The sequence below is a fragment of the Terrapene carolina genome, unplaced genomic scaffold (assembly GCF_002925995.2).
Source record: "Terrapene carolina triunguis isolate 2854851 unplaced genomic scaffold, T_m_triunguis-2.0 Scaffold88, whole genome shotgun sequence".
Classification (NCBI taxonomy): Eukaryota; Metazoa; Chordata; order Testudines; family Emydidae; genus Terrapene; species Terrapene triunguis.
Window position 1 is genome coordinate 46,550,715 of NW_020664439.1, and position 17,702 is coordinate 46,568,416.

Sequence of the window (17,702 nt, forward strand, 5' to 3'; positions counted from 1 at the left end):
AAGAGTCAGGATAACTAATACAGAGATAAGCGCTCCCCCAGCCACAAGCAGAAAACACAGAGCCGTTTGCCTGGCAGGAGCAACCCGTGGGTGACGTCAAGTGTGTGGCAAAGGAAATGCGGCTCAGGGCCCCCTCCCCCTTCACTTGTGGTCTCGTGCCTCCGACCCCTAACGTTCTGCTGATGCCGCTTTCTCTTCTGTGCGGGTGACTGGCGCGTGGGAACTTGCTGAGGCTCCTGGCTGCCGAGCGGGGGAGCAGGGCCGGGCGCAGCTGTCGAGCTGTGTCGGAGGAAGAGGAGGGGAAAAAGGGGGGCGGGTGGCAGGGAGGGTTTCCCTCTCAAGCCGAGATGGGTGCGTTTCATTTCCACTTCTGCTTCGGCTGCAGTCAGTCGACGGCCGCCGTGCAGCCCCCGGGGGAACAGTGCCGCTGGGACGCGAGGCACGAGGTGGCCTGGCCAGGACGCAAGCCCCCGGAGCGTCCTCCTGCCACGCAGCACAGGCATAGCAGCTTGGATCCTGATTGGTGCATTGCACGTGCAGGGGAGGAAGCCGACCCCCAGAGAGCTCCCGGCCCCTCGAAGGCGACGCCAGGGACGATGCTCGTTATCGTGGTCGGCATCTGTGCGGTGCTGCTGACCTGCAGGCCGGTGATGCTGCTCTCCCAGCTTGGTATGTATCTGGGCGGCGTGCTCCTGAACACAAAGGCGGTGAGGCTTACGCCCGGCGGGGAGCGTCTGCTAGGCTTAGAGCCGTGCGAGCCGTGGAAATAGCCCTGGCAGCGAGAAGGCAGGAAAGCCAAAGGCCGGACCTGAAATGCCCAGGCCGCCAGCATCCGGGAAGAGCCCCCAGGATAGAAACAAACGCAAATGTTTGGCGTGGATGCGGGGCCCCGATCCAGCCCCCATCACAGCTCAGTTTGAAGGGAGAAGCCTGAGAATAGTGGAGGGGGAAGCAAATAGTCGGGGGGGGGGGGGGGGCGGCAGTGGAACGGCTAGATGTGTTATCCTATTAAAAGTTGGGTTTGGCAAAACTTTTTGGAGTTTCCCCCCTGCCCCTGCCCCCCAATCCCCCCTTCATTCAGGGCCTGATCTCTGGGGTTCAGGCCCTGAATCCATTGTTGTTCAGGGGATCTTCTGAAAATGGAACATGGCGTGGGCCGGCACAGAGCATGGGGCTGAGTCAGGACACCCGGGATTCTGTGCCTGCTTTGCCCCTGACTTGATGTGTGGCCGGGCCACGCCCTGTCTTTGTGCCCCGGGGGGCCCAACAGCAAAAGGGGGTTAACAAGATGTACTCACACTTGTAAAGCACTCTGAGATCCGTAGGTGACGAGCCCAGTCAAAATGCCATGGGGAGAAAAATGAAACAAAACTCTGCGTCTGTAAGTGACTGGCATCCTGTGCTACTGGGACAATAAAGACTCTGGCCTGAAAGTCATTGTCTGACTTCGAGGCCGAGCGAAGGGAAAAAGAAATGAAATCAAAGGCACAGAAATCACATCTGGCAGAGCCAAAAGGACCTCCAGCGGTGACGAGTTTTTGAGTGGGTTCGAAATGTGGTAAAATGAGTTCTGGAAACGAGCAATTTCTGGATTTTGTTTTAGATCTAGTTTAAAAAAAAGCAGTGTCGGGTTATAAAGTCCTCTGTCTGCTGCATTCAGCGCAAACAGCATTTTGTAAAAAAAAACAAACCCCCAAACCTGCCTAATATTTTCTAAGTCAGATAAAACCCAACCACACAAATTAAAACCTATTGAGCAGTGCAAAACCCAAACAAACTCCTTTGCCTAAGTATTAATGATTATTACGATGTGCGTGTTACCGTAGCAGTAGGAGCACCAGTCATGGACCAGTATCCCAGTGTGCTAAGTGAGGCACCGTCACAGCAAAAGGACAACCCTTGCCCCAAAGAGCCCACTATGGGAATCTGCAATGATTCCCCAGTTGTCTCTTCTCATCTTGAATGTCCTTAGTCATTTATTCATAACCAGGGGATATGCCGTGTCACAACAGACCAATTGTCCTTCTAATCTCCTATCTCGTAAGGAAGCCTCATAACTTCTGTAAACTTCCTTGCCTCTCTGAAATTACCATAGAAGCGGAGGGAATTGTGTGCCAGCATCCAGGATTGGACCCAGGAGGTTTTGATCTTCTGTGTTTAATAAAAGGGATTTATATGTTTATTAATCTCTGGGGCTTTCAAGGGGATTGTCAGCTCGGATCACTGGCGCTTGTAATTGGTGAGAGAAACGCCTTGTTACTGCTTTTTCCTGGGAAATCGGAATGACCATTAATTTAACGTCTGTCTCTCAAGCTGTGTGAGTAAGGGGCTCAAGTCAAAAATCTGGATTTAAATCTGGATTTCAAACACTGCCATCTAGACGGGCTCAAGACCAGCTCTAATCTGGATACAGAGATTTATTGGGGAAAGCACCTGAGAAGTTTATTATCAGTAATTAATGATAATAATTGTGGGGCGGACTGTGAACCTCTTCCTCCCAATGAATCTAGCTTGAATCTAACTTCAGTCAATGGAAGTAAAGGGTTCACAGTCTGGGCTTGTGTCTATAAAGCCATTGCCTCCTCCAGGATTTTGCCAATGATGCTCATAAGCAATTAAAATACAATCATAAAATAGGTCATGTCAAATGTTAATTAATGGCCAGGTTAACGTTAATGTCCCTAGAGACATGCTGCAAATGGCTGCAGCCCTGTACACTCCTGTAGCCTAAATACGAGCACTACCCACCCGTGTGTCCATCTGCACGGAAGTGCCCGTTCTGTTCCTGGCTCACTAGTGTTTATCAGCTGAGCATCCTTGCACAAGTGCGTCGAACAAGTTGTCCCAGCTTTTGAACAGTCTCTGGGAGGAACCCCTTTAATGTGCCAGACCCCCCACGGGGTCCCACTCTTCCTTCAGTGTTGGCCATGCTGCCTGACTGCTTCCTAGACTGAACTACTTGGCTCCAGCACTCCTGTTTCACACCAGGAACTCTGCTCAGCGAGTCCACCTGAGACGCCTGGTCGGGACTGGTCCCCTCCTCAGGGACTAGTTCACCTCGCCTCGTGTTTGCAGTGACACTCAAGCAGCGTAGGATTTATTAGTCACCTGGACACCGCATGGGAAGTCCTTGGGTTAGCGCAAAGAAATAGAGGCGAAGGTGTCGTCCATTCTGGTCAAGCCAGAGCAATTCCCCAGCCAAGCTGTAGTGAGCTCCATTTTCCGGCTCTGTCTCTTTCTGACTTCCTTAGTCAGTCCCAGGAGAGAGTGTGAGGCTGCCTGCCATGACTTGAGACGTGAGTATCAACCTCAGGGCAGACTGCCAGGAAGCAGGGCACAAACCCCAAGCTGGCTGTGAGCTCTAGACTTAGATTTCACCCACCAAGTGCCAGGTGTAAACTCCTCAGGCACCATAACAGCCTTAACATGGAATCACAGACGGTCCCCTTGGGTTCTCCGATCTGTCTCACCACCCTGCCTTTGTGATGGATGGTCCCTTACACTAAGAATCACAGCAACATTCAGTAAAAAGCAACAGAGGGTCCTGTGGCACCTTTAAGACTAACAGAAGTATTGGAGCATAAGCTTTCGTGGGTGAATGCAAGTCTTGCGTCTGATGAAGTGGGCATTCACCCACGAAAGCTTATGCTCCAATACTCCTGTTAGTCTTAAAGGTGCCACAGGACCCTCTGTTGCTTTTTACAGATTCAGACTAACACGGCTACCCCTCTGATACTTAGCAACATTCAGGTTACTTTCAGACGCAAAGGACCAGTCACTTATCCCAGGTCAGTTGCGCCTTAGATCTTACACCAAAGACAATGCTTGTAGCCAATCCCATAATAAACTACGTACAGATTTATTAAATATGTAAAGGAAACAGGAGAGTTATTTACAAGGTTAAAGCAGGCAAACATAGATACACAAATGGGTTACGATCTTAAGTTTCAAAAGATAATAAAAGCAAGCTCTCTATGTCCTTTATGGCTACGCCAGGCTAAGCGCTGGGGATCTCTTGCTTGTGCATAAAAACCTTGTCCCCCAGAGTCCAAGCAGCATGGAGATAGTCAGTTCCTTCTCTTTGGGGTTTTTATCGCCCTCCTGCCATATGCTCGGGGCTGCAAACTCAGCTGATGGGAGGAATTCCCTTGCATGACTCCTCGCCATGCAGGGTGCGGGGGGGAAAAGCAGGACAGCTGAGTCGTTTGCCCTTTTTAACGATAATAGTTGGGCAGGGCATAACACCTTCTGTTAGAGATCAGCACCTGATACTAGTTCATGTCTCCTTCCTGTCTGGTGATTTACACAGCCACAGAGGCTCACAATACAAATATTGCCTTACACTATGGGGTACAGATGTTATAAGTGAGATTAATGCAGGCAGCACCTCACCAGCATTCAATAACGTCTAAACACATTCTTATCATTCTTACACCTATTTTAATGATCCTAACACCCAGGGGAGCCAGATGGTTCCAGCCCTGTATCTGTCAGGCCTGGGGGTCCTGGCAGGAGCTGGCACCTGGTCTGCCAGCATCACAGAGAGCCAGAAACCAGCTCTTTATTCCCTGCCAGTCACCTCTCAGCCCTTTGTTCTCCAGGCCGGGCCATGCTGAGTTCACAGCCCTCGTGCACGGATGCCCAGCTGATAAACACTAGTGAGCCAAGACCAGAACGGGGACCTCCTTGCAGATGGGCACACGGGTGGGTACCGCTCGTATTTAGGCGACAGGAGCGTCTGGGTCATTGATTGCTAGGTGTGAGTATTCTGCCCATTGGGGTTTTCCATTGTCTTCTCGCATTTTCCATTGATATGATTTGGCCTCGGCCAGTTCTTTGAATGAGCCATGCAGTGTGTTCAGACAGCTCGGCGACACCTATGTCTCTTAGTCTGTCCTGAGAGCCAACTTAATTCTTTCCCCTTTGCTGGGTAGCAGTGCCTAACATAGGGGGAAACTGAGGCACACATAGGCTTCATGTTACAAAAAATTCCCACTTTGTCCCAGGGGAGCTCCCATAGGGATGGAGCCTTTCCCTGCTAGGCAGCGAGTTCCAGTCACAGGCTGGTCACTGTCCGCCAGCAGCTGGGTGGCCTCAGGGAAAGGAGCTGGTGGTCTCAGTCCAGGGTCTAGCGGGCACGTCTGACACGGTTGCCGGCAATCTCAGGGGAGTGGCTGAGGACTGTAGTTCCCCTGGAGGATCAGCTCTTGCTTTGATCCCTCGGGGCGATCCCTCGAGGCACTTTAGACAGGTTATTAATGATTGCAGGGGACGGGGGCAGATGGGGACAGTCAACATTTTATTTAAAATGATCGTGATGATTACGGTTGGTGTCGCTGTTGTTGCAGTAGTGCTTAGGAACACTCGGTCAGAGAGCCGTCCCCCTTCTGCTGGGCCCTATGCAACTATTCAGTGGAAAGACAGCTCCTGCCCCAGACACTTCACTGCTGAGGCTAAGGCAAGAAGCAGTGGGTGGGTGAGTCAAGCAAGGTGACAGTAATGGATACAGGCCAAGATTTGGGGCGGGGGGGGGGCAGTGCACCTTTAAGGAGCAGGGCCAGTGCACCTGTGCTGGGCCAGCTGGCCCCAGTGGGCTATAAGAGGAGGCCCGTGGAGCCCCTGGATGAATCAGGACACAGAGTCAGTCTGGAAAGGGGAAGAGAGAGAACAGATGTGGGGTACTCACTGGGAATAGGGAGAGAGGCCAGAAGCAGGAAGATTCCTGGGAGTGACTACTAGAGTCCCCTGGGACTAGGGCATGACAGTCCCCGTGCAAGAAAGACCTGGTGAGACAGAGGCAGCAGAAGAAAGGCTGGAGATGGGAGCTGCCAGAGACGGCGTGTTTGGGACCTGGGAGAAGGCAGGAGAGCAGCAGAGGAGGTGACTGTTGCTATCTCCAGGGCTAGAGCGCTGGACCCCAAGGAACTGGGAGAGGGTCGGGGGAGTGACGGATGCTCGGCTGGGAGGGGTTCCCGCTGGGAAGAGCAGGGTTGCAGTCTAATTCGAAGGACTGGGGTGGCTATCCCGGGCCAGAGGAAAAGACAAGGACTTACAGAGAGTCCGGGCATGGTCCAAGGTGCTGGGCTGTGTTAGGTGGGCATTGAGGGATGAGATGTCTTGAGTTTTCAAGACGGCTTATACTGCGTATTGGAAATGGATAGTGATTGGGACTTGGGGTTATGGACTTATTTGCATCATGTTTTTTTAATGAACTGTCCCCAAGGAAGGGTATTATTGAAGCAAGAGAGCCTGGCGCAGAGCACTTGGGTTACCTGAGGGGGAAACTGAGGCAAGTATGCCTGACATGCCGTGGCCTGCCGCATGAGAGTTCTCTGGGTCAGGCAGCTCAGTACTTGAAGATCAGGTCCCTTGAAGGTGTCTATAGTCGGGCGCCTAAAATAACTATTCACTTTGGAAAGCCTTGGCCTTAGGGGATCTCTGTGTATGAGCTAGAGTCCACTGTCTCCCTCTTTGCACCCTTGAATCATCACTTGCCTCAGTCCTGCGGTGATGCCATAGGCCATACTCCACCCTCAGTCGTTGGCCCGGTCCATGCAGCTGATGTCAATGGGAGTGCCACAGGCCGAGCACAGACACGATACGACCCAGAATTCGGAGGCTAGGCCATCAGTCTGTTGCTACAGAGTTGACTGTGTTATTACCCCTTCAACACCCGGCTAAGAGAAGAGGTGACAGAGAGCGACAAATGAGGCATCACGAGTACCTTTCCAACTAACCACGCGGGCTTCTCAAGGCAGGCAGGGTAGCTTCACGCACCCTGATTTGAATCAGGTACACAATCAATTATGCCCCCACCCCACCCCGTAAATCGACTCTGCGTCAGTTTCACCTGCTGGCTTTCAGAGGCAAAATCAGCCACAGAAAGGATGACTAACATGGTATAAAAATAGATCCTAATTTTCATATGAAACAGCTGGAAGTTCCTCTGCGGTCAAGTGGGTGCAACCGAGAGCCGAATTGGGCCCCGTATAAATATTTAATAGAACAGTTATTACCAATGATTAAACGTTTAGCTAGTTATTTAGCACCAACACCAGTCCCTTTGCTGTCAAGATCCCATTGATTTCAATGGAGTTAGGCCAGCAGGACTTTGTATTTAGTGCCGTGTGGTACATACAGATAAAGAGCTACCACTTGAGAAGGTAGACACAACAAACAGGCAATACATGCCTTTGAATTCCGGCAAAGATCTGCCAAAGTGACTAGAGATTTTGAGGGCCTGGCTTGAGACACCCGAGTGCGCCCCACTCATCGGGAACTCTGCAGTACATGGAGCTCTCTGGGAGGTTTCCAAGCCCTCAGTGCCCAGAGGGTTTCAGAACAGCCAGCTGCCAATGAGGTAGGGGAAGGTGAAGCCCTTGTAAATTTCCTAGACTCTGCGTGGGCCCCATACTGCTGACAAACAAGGACAAGAACCAATGCTAAATGTTTTAGCTTTAAATTCTGGTCGCTGCTCTGCACACACATGGAGGAGACAGAGCAGTAATCACCACTTAGACTCACTACACGTTTTTGTCTGATAACAATGAGTCAGTAATAAATTAACCAATTAATTACACATGTGCAGCACTTTTCATCTTCCCCAGGCTTTACAACACTCTTCTATCGATTGGTCTCAAAGCACTTTAAAAAGGAGGGATTTTTTAAAAGTCCCATTTTACAGAGGGCAAAACTGAGGCAAGTGACTTGCCCAAGGTCACCCAACCCGCCAGTGGCTGAGCCAGGAATTTAACCCAGCTCTTCTGAGTCCCAGTCTAGTGCGCTACCCACTGAATCACACTGCCTCTCTGTGCACCTTTGAGGTAGGAAGCTTCTACTCATTCATACAGCACCTTGCACGACAGGGCCCTGATCCTTGACTGAAGCCTCTAGGTGCTACCACGCTATCAATAATAACCATTGTCTGTTCTGCGTTTGTAGGGCACCCAGCGCAGGGGGGTTCTGGTTCAGCCCTAGGGCTGCTGGATGTGCCGGTAATACAGAGAATAAATAAATAATAATGGTTGTACAATGTGCCCGCGAGGCCCATCAATGCATCAGCTCCTGCTGATCACGGTGTCTTGTTCTTTGTTTCTTTCCTTTCTCTGAAACAGTGACGTTTTCCCCAGAGAAGCTATCCAGGTCTGTGGGCGACACAGCCAGCTTCTTCTGCAATATCTCCAAGGCGAACTTCCCTCAGTTTGATTATAGTTTAAACTGGTACAAAAAGATCAATGCCACTTGCACCCAAAAAATTGCCGAGTTTAATGGGAATGAACATAAAATCCAGAAGAAGAAATTCACCCTCATCAACCATACCTCTACTGTTGAGATAAAGATACTGGACCTAACCAAGAATGACAGTGGCGAGTACTTCTGCGGGCTGATCGCTTTCTCCTCGCCCAGTAAAGTGGTGGAAAGCAACCTGTCCCAGCTCACAGTTACAAACGAACAAACAGGTTTGTTTCAAAGACAGTATAACGAACCAGCTTGTACGCGTGTCTACCACAGCCCTCTGCTGGAGGGGCTCAGAGCACCCAGCCGTGTGTCATAGACCCTGCTTTACCTCTGGGGGTAGGGGCTTGGGTGTTTGGAGCGGGAGAGGCTGAGCTCTGTCCTCCGTGCTGCGGGGAAGTTCCAGGCGTCTGCGTGACGCAGTGCGGCTGAAGCTTTGCTACAATGCTCTGTTGGTCTGTGGGCTGAGTGATATTTCCAGGCCAGAATTCCCCCCACCCCTTGATGCCCTAACGAGCTAGGTTAGAATGGGCGGTTCCCAGCTGCTCAAATCAATCGGCATCTCTCGCTGTGGAGGTCGCTTCTGCCGGTGGTCAGCCAGAGCCTTCGCTTGCTGCTCTGCAGGGGCTATGTCGGGGCTCCTCTTTCCAACCAGTATATTACGGTAGCACCCAAAGGCACCACTCTGGGACCAGGGCCCCCAGGGCTAGACGCTGTCACGTGTGATTTCGTGGCCAGAGTGAAAGTAGTAACGGTCTCTGGTGTGACGTTTACAAACCACACGGCCACATTCCCGGCAGCTGACCTGAATCAAGGCCAAATCTGTGCTGGGGCAGGCCCCACTGGGCTTCCTGCAGGTAACTGAAAGCAAGTTGGTGGGGGAGAGCTTGACCCACATCAAGCACCCGGTGCACAGTTCCGATGCTGCAGAAATAATAAACCGTGGCATTTTACCCAGCAGCAGTCACTCGACCATGGATATTTTCTTATTTTACTGTCCCACCTCAGCTAATTATCTGCTGCCGCTGCAAGGACCTCTCCCCCATGGCCGCGTACGTCCCGACACCGCAGTCAACAGGGAGGTGGAAGCCCGAGTCCATAAGCATCTCTCGCTTTTCCACTGAAGCCCAGCTCCTTTAAGTTGCATGTTTTAGATGCCGAAGACTCACGCCCCCGACAACCCTGATGTCTGTATTTATGCAGCTGTACTAGAAAAGGGTACTGCTGGTGGAGTTTGAACTCCTGTAGATCTAAGATGCATGGGACGAGCAGGGACTATTATTATTATTATCTGTTCTTTTGGAAGCGCCGATGAGCCCCCATCATGGGCCAGGACCCCATGGTGCTAGGCGCTGTACAGACAGATCAAAAAGCTGGTCCCTGCCCCACAGAGCTCACTGCGTAACATAGGTGCTGGAACTAGGGGTGTGTGTGTGTGTGTGTGTGTGCAGCCCCCCCACACCCTTTGGCTTCAAGTGGTGTCCATTATACACAGGGTTTACAGTTTGGTTCAATGGCTCTCAGCACCCCCGCTATACAAATTGTTCCAGCGCCCCTGCCGTGTCAGAATGCACTACCTTCACTTTAGCGCTGGATGAAACTTTTCAAACCCATTTTTGGGGGTCAGAAGTGGCCTTTTTCAGAAAGGAAAAATGTTGTGAAAAACCATTTTTGGTGATGGTTTTGATGGAAAACATAGAAACGGTCATTGAAATGGTTATCGGCATTCTTTCATTTGCCAAAACACGGGGGAGGGGGGGCTTTTATGCTCACCAAAAGCATGTTTCTCAGTAAACAACGTCATCGACCACTTCAGGAATCTTTTTGATTTGAAAATGGCATGAAAGTTTTTGAAAAAAATAAAAAGAGAGAGAGAGAGAGAGAGAGAAGAGGCCATTTGGAGCCTGTGAAATGGAAACATTTCAATTTGTTTTGTGAATTAAATCCTCCCCCCCAGTCTAGCAGCTCTAATTGCCTTAGTCCGTGTGACTATGTGCTCCTCTGGCAAACAATCAAGTGACTCTGACAGCCTCCTACTTATACACAGCTAATGGGATTACACCTGTATCTCCTAGGTACCTCAATGGCGATTAGTCAAGATGGTCAGGGATGCAACCCCAAGTCCTGGGTGTCCTAAGCCTCTGACTGCCAGAAGCTGGACGACAGGGAATGGATCACTTGATAATTGCCCTGTTCTGTTCATTCCCTCTGGGGCACCTGGCATTGGCCACGGTCAGAAGACAGGCTACTGGGCTAGAGGGACCATTGGTCTGATCCAGTATGGCAGTTCTTATGTTCTTATCTCAGCTGATACAGATGTGTGTTGGGTGCAAAGGTTCTGGGTTTGGCTGCTAATATTGACGGATGGTGCCTGTACATATGTGGCCACCAATTCGTTACACAGTCCTACACTGGGCCAGAGCCTCTTCCCACTGACCCTATTACCCAGAACTGTCGGATCGAATGGGGGAGGGGGCACTGCGTTATTTTGAGTACAAATGTTTTGCCTTGCCCTTGTTTTGATCAAATGAAATAGAAGCTGGAGCTAAGCAGGGGGCCTGGACTGATTGGGTGGCACTGTACAGATGAGAATCAGAGATCTAGGAAGATAGGACTGGAAGGGACACGCTGGGTCATTGAGTCCATTCCCCCGCTATCACGGGAAGTCCCGTCATATGACCCCACGGTGTGACGACAGCACCAGTGCTAGGTCTGACAAACTGTGTGAAATTCACCTCTGTCCAGCGGGCTGGTGCGAGCCGGGAACACCAGTTAAGTCTTGCTTATGCCACAAAACTCAATGGGTGTAGGGCTCCCTTAAGAGCTGTTAACTCCAGCCACGTCGTGCTGGAGGAGAGGACTTGGTTTGCTTTGTATTTTACAGAGACTGTAACGTTTCTGCTTTTTTATTTGCAATTCCCTAGACGGATGGACCACCACCGTTCCCAGCGTGACTGTTGACGACCTGGCGGGCGACTTTAAAGTGCCAGTCATCATTGGCCTGATCATCGCCGGGGCCGTGCTGCTGGGGCTCATCACCTACATACTCTTCATCACCACGCGCCGGACGGGAGGTGCGTCGTGGCAGGGCGAGCGGGGCCCTGACCGTCTGCTGCCCTTCCCCTCCGGTGCTGCCGTTGCGGGAAAGCCAGGGCTAGCTGCAGAAAAAAGAGTGGGGGGCCGGAGGGGTGCTCAGGGGCTGTGGTGAGCAGAGGCTTGTATAGACGGACCCAACAGGGCCGCTGTGGACGGGAGGGCTAGCTCAGCCATTCTGCCTCCATCCCGAGAGGTGCTGAGTGCTGTTGAGCTCGGCGGACCGAATGCTGGGGCCCTTCCGGGATGTTAACTCGGGTGAAATTCCCCCTGGCTTCACTGGGAGTGGCCGGTGCTCAGTGCCTCCCAGGCTTGGGCCCCAAATCGCTGACATTCCCCCAACCCCGCATTAGATTGGCTCGGCCCATTGTAGGGCCAGTGGTGGGGACGGTACAAGGAGTCTTCCCCCTGCCTGGAGCCCCCGTGTAAAGGGCAGTTAGCCCCCAGCCCCTGTCTGGGTTGGGTGGGGCCGTGGCCTGTGGAGCTGTCTGTGGGGGTCCCAAGGGAAGGTGTGGTGGGTGCCCTCCCACTGGAGCAGGGTCATGCCTCCCAGAGCTCCCCTCCCTCAGGCCTGGGCCTTAGTGAGCCCACGGTGGGCAGGGCTGTCTGAGTGCAGGGTCCCCAGCTGTTCGGCTCAGCCAGAGCCAGGCAAGGCTTGTCCGGCTCACTCAGTGCAGCGCTCTGTCTCCGTCCAGCGGCAGCCGGACTCGATGAGCCTGCTGCAGCCTTGGCTAGCAGAGCGGGAAGGCATTTATTGTGTATCCACCGGCTGGTCTCTCCACTAGGCGGGCAGAACGCTGGCTGCTGGCTACCAGAAACTGAGGGTGCAGTGTGGCCAGGGAGACTCCCAGCTGCTGCCCAGAGACCTGTGAGGAGATTCCAGCCCACCAGTCCCAGCAGAGCTCTCCCCGTCTGGATACCTGGGCTGGTGGCTGGGATCCAGGAGCTCAGCTCCCTCACTCGTGCTCATGGGAGAAGAACCTGAATAGAGCAGAATAGGGTCAGGCCCTAGTGATCAATTGCTCATGATCGGAGCGCTGGAGTAGAAAAACAGGGCATGATTCTCCCCACAGTGGGCCTCTGCTCCAGAATGCCAGGCCCTGCCCTGCAGTCCGTGTGCCAGTGACTCTCCCGCTGACTTTGAGGGGAGTTTTGGGGACCTGTGTCTGGATCGGTGGATGTCGGCACACCCTCCAGTGGGATCTTGCTGAGGGAAGGAGTCTGTGCAGCCCCAGAGTCGTTTGCAGGGAGCTGCAATGGTGCGGGAAGCAGAGCTAACTCTGACGCCCACTCCCCCTGTGATATTCGCTGCAGCCCAGCTCCTGTGCCTGGTCTAACCAAATGTGTTACTTTGCAGGGCAGCAGAAACCACAACGTGAAAACGCACTCTTGGTAAGTTCCCCGTTGCTCACGTGTGGCTGGCAGGAAAGAACCTGGGCTTGTCAGATCTTTAGTAGCAACTGCCCAGATCCATGCCAGGGCGGCAGGCAGAACTGCACAATGCCACAGCTCCTCACCGTCCCCACAGCCCAGTCCGAGTCCTTCAAGGGCCAGTGCCACCGGGAGAAAGGAGCGAGAGAGAAAAGAAACAGAATGAAAGACTCTTAGATGCTGCTTAAGTACTTTGGTTTGCAGGCAATGGATCATTATTATCAATAATCGTAATGGAGTGACTGTCTGTTTATATGGCCCCTTTTGTCCCCAAATAGCCCCCAAGCGCTCTGAGCAGCGACACAAACACTTCTGATACGGATCGCTAATGTGGTGTCCGTGCTCAGCAGCCCCAGAGCACAGTGAAGAATATTGCATTGGAAACAGCCAGCGGGAGAAAGCAATTCTCTGAGCTGGAGTTGGGCCGGGACAATTGGATTAACGTCCCTCCTTTTGATAAAAGGGCCAGGAGTGTGTGGACCTTGATTGTATGTCAGGCCCCAAAGGTGGCACCCGTGGTGTGTCCGACTGCCACCCTGGGGCACCTGGGGCAGCCTTGACGCACAGAGGAGAGCTCCCTGCGAAATCACTAGCACCCCCTGTCCCTTGCAGACGTGCTGTCCAGTTACTAGCCAAGTCCAATCCTCTGAGGTTGTGAGAGCTGATGGGATTACAGTGCAAGGTGCTTTGACTGCAGCCATCCTGATTTCATAGAGTTGGATGCTCTCTAGTAATGCCTTATAGTGAGAGACTAAAGAAGCTCAATCTATTTAGTTTATCCAAGAGGAGGTTAAGAGGTAACTTGATCACCGTCTGTAAGTACCTACTTAGCTGAAGCTAGACCAATTCAGACTAGAAGCCAGGTGCATGTTTTTAATTCAGGGTCATTAACCACTGGAGCCACCTACCTGGGGAGGTGGTGGATTCTCCATCTCATAGAGTCTCATAGACTCATAGACTTTAAGGTCAGAAGGGACCATTATGATCATCTAGTCCGACCTCCTGCACAACGCAGGCCACAGAATCTCTCCCACCCACTCCTGTAACAAACCCCTAACCTATGTATAAGCTATTGAAGTCCTCAAATCGTGGTTTAAAGACTTCAAGGTGCAGAGGATCCTCCAGCAAGTGACCCGTGCCCCACGGTGCAGAGGAAGGCAAAAAACCTTCAGGGCCTCTGCCAATCTGCCCTGGAGGAAAATTCCTGCTGGGTGCAGTCTATAAATCAAGGCTTTTAAAAACATACACTCCTGCTCAAAGAGAATTTCTGGGCTTGAGGCAGGAATTACTGGTTGAGGTCCTATGGCTTGTGCTCTACGGGAGGTCAGAATGGCCGGTCACAGTGGTCTGTTCTGGCCGTAAAAGGTCTGAATCTGTGTGAGTGCGTCTGCCTGTGTGTGGGGTATGTAGAGAAGCCAGGCGTGTGTGGCTGTGACTCTTAGTAAAAACGCCCTCTCTTGTTGTTTGTGCAGCAAAAAGAACAGGTGACGACGTACACGGTGGATTATGGCGTGTTGGAATTCCAGCAGGATGAGCACACAGAGGCTTTGGTGGAGAGTTACCCACCTGAAAACACAGAATATGCCGTCATCGTGTTCCCTGAAGAGAAGCCTGTCACCCCAGAAAGGGGGAAGAAAACGAAACACCAGAGGACCTGTCAAATCTGAGCGCAGCCCCGCTGATGGGTCAGGAGCCCGACTGTGCTTCTCCTTCTGTTTGTCGTCTCTCTACAGCTTTCTCGGAGGCTTTCGGACAGGAAGGCTTGGCGGCAGCATCTGCACTATTTGTACACGCTGCGCCCGGTTGTACGCCAGCCCCTGACTCTCCTTCTTTCCTGTATTGGACAGCCGCTCGAATGACTGACATTTTACGGCAGCCTTCATCGGGGTCCTTCCCTCCTCCAGCAGGGGTCACAAGCAATTGTTTGCTGCTAAGGAAGACGTGCAGTCAGAACACGCTTGAGGGTCTGGACTAATGGACATGTGGTTCGAGCCCTGTGCTGCCATGGCGGAGAGCCACGTTCATCCCAGTCCTTGGTTTCTTGCGCTGCAGGAGGCAGCATGATCCATCCCTTGGGGGCTGGGAGGGGGGGAAAGAGGTACAGTCATGTGTCACTCAGCAGTTACCCTATTGGCCAGTGATGCTGGGCTCCAAAGAGAGGCCTTGCCAGTCCTCCTCGTTCATTAGGATGGTGATGACAAAGCTGGGTCTAAAGGATGGGAGAGGGTAAACTGGTGGGAAAGGATGGGATCTTTAGGGCTGGAAGGTGGATGCAGGGGCACCTGCTGGAAGATGCTACCATAGACCGTTGGAGCCCAGTTCTGCCTTGCTTACGGGCTAGGGATACAAGCTGCCACCTCACAGATAAACTAATGCTGACCTGCAGCACTGATATTTCAGTCCTTGGGCTCCCCAGTCATGCCAAACGGAGCACAAACCTGCCTCTTTTGACTTCCTGCTGGGTTTGACCCTACTAAGAAATCTTAACATTGGGAGAAATTTGTGAATGCATGCCAGTGGCTGCAGCGTAAAAGGATACTATGAAACAGATTGCATCTCTTATGGGTTCTAATCGCCACAAGAGCTGCAGCACCCAGCTGAAATCAGTGGGTCTTCTTGGGTGCAGTGGACAGGAGAAGTTTGCTCCTTCTGTTCGGTACCGAGCTAGGGGCTTCTCCTAGCTTTGTGTGAGAAGCTGCGTTGCATGTAACTATTTAAAAAGACTAATGGGAAATGTACTGTAATGTGTTTTTTTTTTCTTCTGTAGTGTCACCTATTTGCACTTGAAAGTTAAGAGCTCCGGGTGGATGGAGCTGGATTGAAACCAAATCAGGTGGAAATCCGACCCGTGCACGGGCGGAGGAGATGGCAAGAACACGGAGCACTCTGGAGCACCTTACTTCTCGACCAGCCCTGCCGGAATCAATGGGGCTGTCGGAGCAGTAAGGTGTCGCTCCTGGGGTTCACAGTCAACCTGAGGGCTTGATCCTGTTGAGTGGGTGCTTTGCCCTTAGCTTCGGCAACAGGGGGATCAGGCCCCGGGAGTTTACACGGAAGTGGTCGAAGGTCTTTGTGAATAAAAAGAAGCTTTAACTTTATCTTCAGTTTTGTTTATTGCTTCTGGACTAATACGTGGTGAGGAAAAGGCTGGAGATTGTGCTGGGGCTGGGGGTGTCTTTTTGTCCTGTGTCTGTACAGCACGCAGGGCAAGGGAGTCCACAAAAGGTGCACAGAAACCAACACTGGAAGACATTCCAGGGAACTGAAATGCCGGTGAACGAAACTGACTACACAGCCCTAGGAACATCCCTAGGGGCGGCAGGTTTGTATAATTTTTGGTGGTGCCCAGAATGGTCCAAGTCTCTCCCCCCTCCCCCACACAGCTACCCAAGGCTCTGGGATGGAATTTGGGTGCGGGAGGGGGTTTGGGGTGCAGGCTCTGGGAGGAAGTTTGGGTGCTGGGTGCAGGCTCTGGGCTGGGGCAGAGGGTTGGGGTGCAGAAGGAGGTGTGGGGTGCAGGCTCTTGGAGGGAGTTTGGGTGCTGGGTGCAGGCTCTGGGCTGGGACAGAGGGTTGGGGTGTGGCAGGGGGTGCAGGGCGTGGGGCTGGGGTGGGGGGCCAGAGAGGAGCACTCCTCCCAGCCCTCTCCCCGCCAGCAGCAGCGAGCTCTGGGGGAGAGCAGGAGGGGGGCCCCCTCCCAGGCCCCCCCGGCACAACACTCACCCAAGTGCCCCCAGGCTGCTGCTCAGGAGGTCCAGCCAGGATAAGCCCCCCACCTCGGAGTCAACGAGTCAACTCGGAGTCGCCTGCTGGGGGCGGCGGGGGCTGTCATGCACCTGCTCCCCTCCTCCCTCCGCAGGCGCAGCAGCCACCTCAGCCTGCCCCTTGTAGCCGGCAGCGGCCGGCGATGGAGCGCAGCGCAGAGCTGCAGGGGGCAGCCGCCCGCTGCCCAGGGCAGGCAGGGACGTTCGGGGGACGCACGCGGGGGCGGCAGGTGGGGCCGGGGGACACTCTGGGGAGGCACGCCAGGGCAGCAGGCGGGGCCGGGGGAGGGACCCGGCCCTGAACATTGGTGGAGCCGGGCCCTGAATTTGCTGGAGCCCGGGCACCACGGGCCCAAATAACTCGCTGCCCTGCCTAGGAAATGATCAGTAATAACCAATATCTCATGCATATCTCAGTGTCTTTTTCTTACCATTGACTGAGTTACCCCATGAAACCTCAAATTCCCAGAGAGGGTTACATCCTACAAATCCTTGGCTCACGTGAGAGGCCCTGGAGGGCAGGTTTGGGGATCCACCCAGTGCGGGGTGTCTGGGGCTGTGAGCTCTCTCAGAACTGGTCAGCTGGTAGGATTAGGGCCACAGAGCCCACTCGGACATTCATCGAATCATAGATACGTCGGCTGGAAGGGATCTCGAGAAGTCATCAAATCCAGCTCCCTGTGCCGAGGCAGGACCAAGTAACCCTAGGGACCGTCCCTGACAGGTGTTTGTCCAACCTGTTCTTAAACCCCTCCAATGATGGGGATTCCACAACCTCCCTTGGAAGCCTGTTCCGGAGCTTAACTACCCGGAGAGTTAGAAAGCTTTTCCTAATATCTAACCTAAATCTCCCTTGCTGTAGATTAAGCCCATTATGTCTTGTCCTACCTTCAGTGGACATGGAGAACCATTGATCACAGTCCTCTTTAGAACAGCCCTTAACATATTTGAAGACTATCAGGTCCCCCATCAGTCTTCTTTTCTCCAGACTAAATGTGCCCTGTTTTCTTAACCTTTCCTCATAGGTCAGCTTTTCTGAATCTTTTATCGTTTTTGTTGCTCTTCTCTGGACTCTCTCCAATTTCTCCACATCTTTCTGAAAGTGTGGTACCCAGAAATGGACACAGTCCCCGAGCTGGGACCTCCCCAGTGCTGAGTACGGCAGGACAATTACCTCCTG

General features: G+C 52.8%; 1 protein-coding gene across 1 annotated transcript; it reads left to right on the top strand.

The window, feature by feature from the left end:
• The first annotated feature begins 347 nt into the window (after positions 1-347).
• Positions 348-14,426, top strand: PDCD1 (programmed cell death 1). The gene is made up of 6 exons (XM_024202376.1): positions 348-669; positions 8,115-8,459; positions 9,646-9,660; positions 11,160-11,309; positions 12,686-12,720; positions 14,232-14,426. The coding sequence occupies exons 1-6, from the start codon at positions 348-350 to the stop codon at positions 14,424-14,426; spliced, it is 1,062 nt and encodes a 353-aa protein (XP_024058144.1).
• Positions 14,427-17,702: the final 3,276 nt, after the last annotated feature.